A 6,248-nucleotide genomic window follows, 5' to 3' on the forward strand; every position below is an offset into this window, starting at 1 on the left:
GCAGAGAATCGGCCTACCCGGCCTTATTGTATTGTACAGTGGAACAGTCCATCCATGCATGTGTACATCCCAAGTCCAAGATGCAGGCTTGGCTTGACTTACACTGTGAAGTGAATGCACCTGTAAAATAGCTGTAGCGCTTCCAAATACAACTTGACTTCCATACATTTACAAGTATTTTTCTTCTAATTACTAGGTGCGACTGTGGAAAGGTGTGTGTGAATTCACCTTTACCTGAAGAAAATGCGTGCTGCTGTGAAAAGGTCCCCATTTTGAACAAGATGGAAGAATTCAATGCCGACCACGGTGGCGACATCGTATGCATTACTAAGCATCCAGGGTTCAGCTCCAACTGCCTGGATGTATGGGTTCTACAAGCGGCCTACAGGTTGTACCAGCAGGGTCGTATTTAACTTTTTTGTCTGCATGCGCCGCAGAAGAATCGAACCCATGACCAAGCACTACACTACCGCTCAGGACTGAGAGTGAATGAAGGAAAGATGAAGAATCGAACCCATGACCAAGCACTACACCACCGCTCAGGACTGAGAGTGAATGAAAGAAAGATGAAGAATCAAACCCATGACCAAGCACTACACCACCGCTCAGGACTGAGAGTGAATGAAAGAAAGATGAAGAATCGAACCCATGACCAATCACTACACCACCGCTCTAGACTGAGAGGGAATCAAGGAAAGATGAAGAATCGAACCCATGACCAAGCACTACACCACCGCTCAAGACTGAGACGGAATGAAGGAAAGATGAAGAATCGAACCCATGACCAAACACTACACCACCGCTCAAGACTGAGAGTGAATGAAGGAAAGATGAAGAATCGAACCCATGACCAAGCACTACACCACCGCTCAGGACTGAGAGTGAATGAAGGAAAGATGAAGAATCGAACCCATGACCAAGCACTACACCACCGCTCAGAACTGAGAGTGAATGAAAGAAAGATGAAGAATCGAACCCATGACCAATCACTACACCACCGCTCTAGACTGAGAGGGAATCAAGGAAAGATGAAGAATCGAACCCATGACCAAGCACTACACCACCACTCAAGACTGAGAGGGAATGAAGGAAAGATGAAGAATCGAACCCATGACCAAGCACTACACCACCGCTCTAGACTGAGAGGGAATGAAGGAAAGATGAAGAATCGAACCCATGACCAAGCACTACACCACCGCTCTAGACTGAGAGGGAATGAAGGAAAGATGAAGAATCGAACCCATGACCAAGCACTACACCACCGCTCAGGACTGAAAGTGATTAACAAAAAGAAGTTACTATAGTGAACAATGCTCATTGCCTGTTTACCGAGTCCACCAAATGCCCTTTTCGCATGACCATCGCTTCCCCTGCTAACACAAAGTCGAACGACCCCTATAATTGATTGTGTCAGATTTGTAAACACACATTACAAGACATACAAGCATTGACCATTGAGATTCGTCTGTCCGCCCAGTATGATAATGAGGACAGTTAGGTGTAAAACATGGAATATGTGCTGGAACGAAAGGTGCATAAATCGGCCCGGTATGTTAGTGGTATGTGGTATGTTAGTGGTATGTGGTATGTTAAATTAGAACGTGCCGATAGTGATAATAATAATGAAGAGAGTGTAATTGTATCAATATATTACCGTACTTAATCGGTAATAATGAGGATACTAGGAATAAATAAAATCACAATATGCCTATCGATAAAACTCAAGGTTTGACGGAGTAAATGAAACCATATATAGCTAAATATTACGACTAAGCGAAAGTATAATAGGAGTTTATAATACGTAACCATATATACGTATAAAGGAAAAGTTAACAAGTGATAGTGACGATAATAATGATAATAATAATGATGAGAGTGTAATTGTATCAATATATTACTGTACTAATCGGTAATAATGTGGATACTAGGAATAAATAAAATCACAATATGGCTATCGATAAAACTCTAGTGAATGAAACCATATAGCTAAATATTACGACTAAGCGAAAGTATAATAGGCGTTTATAATACGTAACCATATATACGAATAAGGAAAAGATAACAAAATATGATGAGAGTGTAATTGTATCAATATATTACCGTACTTAATCGGTAATAATGAGGATACTAGGAATAAATAAAATCACAATATGCCTATCGATAAAACTCAAGGTTTGACGGAGTGAATGAATAATGAAAGTATAATAGGCGTTTACAATACGTAACCATATATACGCATAAAGGAAAAGAAAACATGTAATAGTGACGACAATATATATTACTGTACTTAATCGGTAATAATGAGGATACTAGGAATAAATAACATCACAATATGCCTATCGATAAGGAAAAGATAACAAGTGATAGTGACAGTGTAATTGTATCAATATATTACTGTACTTAATCGGTAATAATGAGGATACTTGGAATAAATAACATCACAATATGCCTATCGATAAAACTCTAGTGAATGAAACCATATAGCTAAATATTACGACTAAGCGAAAGTATAATAGGCGTTTATAATACGTAACCATATATACGAATAAGGAAAAGATAACAAGTGATAGTGACGATAATAATGATAATACGATAATACGATTCTGTAATTCCCTTTTCCTTGGTTGTCCCAATTCAACAATTATACCCCTACAGAAGGTACAAAATTCTGCCGCTCGCCTAATTACCAAGACCAAGAAACGATCTTCCATTTCCCCAGTACTCAGGTCTCTACATTGGCTTCCTGTGCAACAGCGCATCAAGTACAAGGTTCTCCTTCTTACTTACAAGTGTCTTCACCAACTTGCTCCCCAATACCTTTCAGAACTTCTCTCCGTTCATACCGTTTCTCGAACTCTGCGCTCTTCATCGGCCGTTCTTCTGTCTATCCCAAAGACCAATGTCATGTCAGTCGGTGGTAGAGCATTTTCAATTGGAGCCCCTCAGCTGTGGAACAAACTTCCTTCAACTGTTAGGAACTGCAGCTCTCTGTTATCTTTCAAGGGACAACTTAAACATTTGCTTTTTAAAGAGGCCTATCAAGCGCTTTGAGCGGCCAGTTAATGGTTGGATACTGCGCTATATAAGACTCGTATTATATTATATTATTAATAATAATGATGAGAGTGTAATTGTATCAATATATATATAAAGGAAAAGATAACAAGTGATAGTGACGATAATAATGATAATAATACTAATGAGAGTGTAATTGTATCAATATATTACCGTACTAATCGGGATACTAGGAATAAATAACATCACAATATGCCTATCGATAAAACTCTAGTGAATGAAACCATATAGCTAAATATTACGACTAAGCGAAAGTATAATAGGCGTTTATAATACGTAACCATATTTTACTATCAGATCCATAGAATAGCAAAGATCAGACGATACCTGGACAATACCACCTGTGCCAGAGTAATAAATGCGCTAATAACATCTCGCCTGGATTTCCAAAACGGTCTTTTGCTCGGATTACCGGGCTGTGAAATCCAGCGCCTTCAAAAAGCACAAAATGCTAGTGCTCGCCTCTTAACCAGGTCCAAAAAGAGAGAGCACATAACCCCTATTTTAAAATCTCTTCATTGGTTGCCGGTGACATCACGTATCGACTACAAAGTTCTTCTCACAACCCACAAGGTCATCCATCATGAGGAGAGCCCACAGTATATGAAGGAACTTCTCAGTCTCCGTGCGCCCGGCCGCAGACTTCGGTCCTCGGATGACCCTTGGCTCCTTGCCATCCCACGTTCAAATGGGGTCTTCGGGGATCGATCTCTGTGTGTCCGGGCCGCGGGGCTGTGGAACGCCCTTCCAAGCTGGTTACGTGATGTCACTGTGCTAAACACTTTTAAGAGTAAACTCAAAACTCATCTTTTTATCCTAACATATTCAGAGTAGGCCATACATGTTTTAAATATTGATATTTTCCGGATGTTTTTAAACTGTTTTTTATCCTCATGAAATCACCACTTTTAATGTACTCATTTAATATTATGTACAGTGCTTAGAAAATGTATGCACCATTATTTTAGCACTTTAAATCAAATAAATTATTATTATTATTATTATTATTATATATACGAATAAGGAAAAGTTAACAAGTGATAGTGACGATAATAATGATAATAATAATGATGAGAGTGTAATTCTATCAATATATTACTGTACTAATCGGTAATAATGTGGATACTAGGAATAAATAAAATCACAATATGGCTATCGATAAAACTCTAGTGAATGAAACCATATAGCTAAATATTATGACTAAGCAAAAGTATAATAGGCGTTTATAATACGTAACCATTATACACATCAAGGAAAAGAAGACGAAAACAAACGTACAGTAGAACCTCTCTATTCAGGACACCCTTGGGACTGACAAGTGCTGTCTTTAATAGAGAGGTGTCCTGATTAGAGAGGTCAAATTGAATGGAAACAACCAATTTGGGACCAAAGCTAATGTCCTTACCAGAGAGGTTGTCCTTACTAGAGAGGTCTCCGCTAAGAGAGGTTCTACTGTATATAATTCACTACATAAACAAATAAATGTAATAGTGACGATAATAGTGATAATAATAATGATGAGAGTGTAATTGTATCAATATATTACTGTACTAATCGGTAATAATGAGGATACTAGGAATAAATAACATCACGATATGCCTATCGATAAAACTCTAGTGAATGACCAGAAGAAACACCGAGTGGGCATAGACAGGGAGATCAATATGAATATGTAAGTTCAACATAGAAATAATTATACTTTTGTAATTAGGTTTAGCCAACCAGAGTCATATATCATTACAAGTCAATAGTCAGCCCTAAATACAAAACAATAATCTAGGGTAAAGTTGGTTTAGTTATGTTATGCAAATCAATATATTTATTTACAAGAAGAAGAAGATGGTTCAACAATTCAAAATGATGTTATCGTTAAGCATTTAAATTTTTCCGGAATTTGCACATACTGGTACATCACCAGAAGCTAAAATGAATGCCATTATCTTTCAGGAAATACAGATACATCGCATATCGTCAGCTAGTTGCCTGGTGCTGGGGCTTCCTCGGGAAAGAAAATCGAGTGCCGCTGCCAGCCTGTGCTTTGGATGTGATTCGAAAGACATTTCCAGCTGAAGGAGAACTTGTAGGTTTTAAATACCCCACTCTCAAGAAAAAGTAAGACACAAGTTAGTGAAAGACTGAAAGTTCATTTGTTGTTAAAACGACGGAACGTTGTCTGGTACTTTTCAACAGCAGTGGCTTTGTCTGGATGATCGTAGCTTGCGCACAGTGCCTCGTACGTGTTCTTCTTCTCAGGTTGGATATTGTTGATGCATCTTCGTTGGACTTCAGGAAGTAATCTCTGGATGTAATCTGTGAATAGAATATTCTGAGTAAGATTTGTACTGGTGTTAACTGTGATAGATTATTATTAATTTTAATATTTGAAAGCATTTAAATAAATTTATTAATAAATGGTCATAATTTTGTAATTACTAATTTCTTTTGGCCTTACCGTGTGTGCTAGCTTTCTTGATGGGACGAACAGAGTAAGCCCCCTTCTTGACTTTTGGAAATATGATTGACCATCTTTCATCACCTGTGCGTGTTACTGCCTGGTCTTTGTTTCCATTCTCATTGTAGTGTAGTCCTGCTAGGTACAACCTGAAAGTAATTGTTAGAGAAGTAAGTACAGGATGCACCATTAAAAAAAGGGACATGTTGTGTGTGTCTTCATATTACAGTATTCATTGGTGTATTATGTAATGAAATATTTCATCACCTAAATGTTAGAGAATGTATGTTTTACCTGCTTTTCATTCCTTCATGATGGAAATGCAGCTGCTTTGGGGCGAAGTGGTTTATGACACTATGGAAAGCCTCAAGTCCGGGCGTCTGCTTCCCACATGAGAGCTTTCCAATATCATTCACGAATCGGGTTGCTGTTATCACCTTGGTCACTTTGGTGGACACTTTGGTTCCTGGAATTTAAAGGGGAAATGGTCAATCATGTCCACATTACTATGATGCAATTCTGCCATGGAGATAACTTAGGCAGCTAATTAATTTAGATGTACTGTTTGGTATAAAATCATTTTTGCATCCATCTGTATACTAACATTAGAACATCGACAATTTCTCAGAGTTGCTGACAGAACCAACTTGGGGTGTCTCTATCTCTTGGGGCAAAGGGAGATTAGAAAGTGACACAAGGTCTTACCTGCTTCAAACCACAT

At 38.2% G+C, this 6,248-nt stretch overlaps 1 protein-coding gene across 1 annotated transcript; it reads right to left on the reverse strand.

Moving 5' to 3' along the window:
• Positions 1–4,968: 4,968 nt before the first annotated feature.
• On the reverse strand, positions 4,969–6,248 carry LOC135491221 (uncharacterized). The gene is made up of 4 exons (XM_064776949.1): positions 6,233–6,248; positions 5,822–5,993; positions 5,528–5,676; positions 4,969–5,385 (listed from the first exon to the last, which is right to left on the reverse strand). Exons 1-4 carry the CDS (start codon positions 6,246–6,248, stop codon positions 5,219–5,221), a joined length of 504 nt encoding a protein of 167 aa, XP_064633019.1. The 3' UTR covers positions 4,969–5,218.

The sequence above is a fragment of the Lineus longissimus genome, chromosome 7 (assembly GCF_910592395.1).
Source record: "Lineus longissimus chromosome 7, tnLinLong1.2, whole genome shotgun sequence".
Lineage (NCBI taxonomy): Eukaryota > Metazoa > Nemertea > Pilidiophora > Heteronemertea > Lineidae > Lineus > Lineus longissimus.

Excerpts from the sequence above, each read along its gene's own strand:
- LOC135491221 (XM_064776949.1), bottom strand. Across the intron at positions 5,677-5,821 it reads CATGAAGGAATGAAAAGCAG|GTTGTACCTAGCAGGACTAC; the intron begins GTAAAACATACA and ends AATTACTTTCAG. Across the intron at positions 5,386-5,527 it reads CAAGAAAGCTAGCACACACG|ATTACATCCAGAGATTACTT; the intron begins GTAAGGCCAAAA and ends TTCTATTCACAG.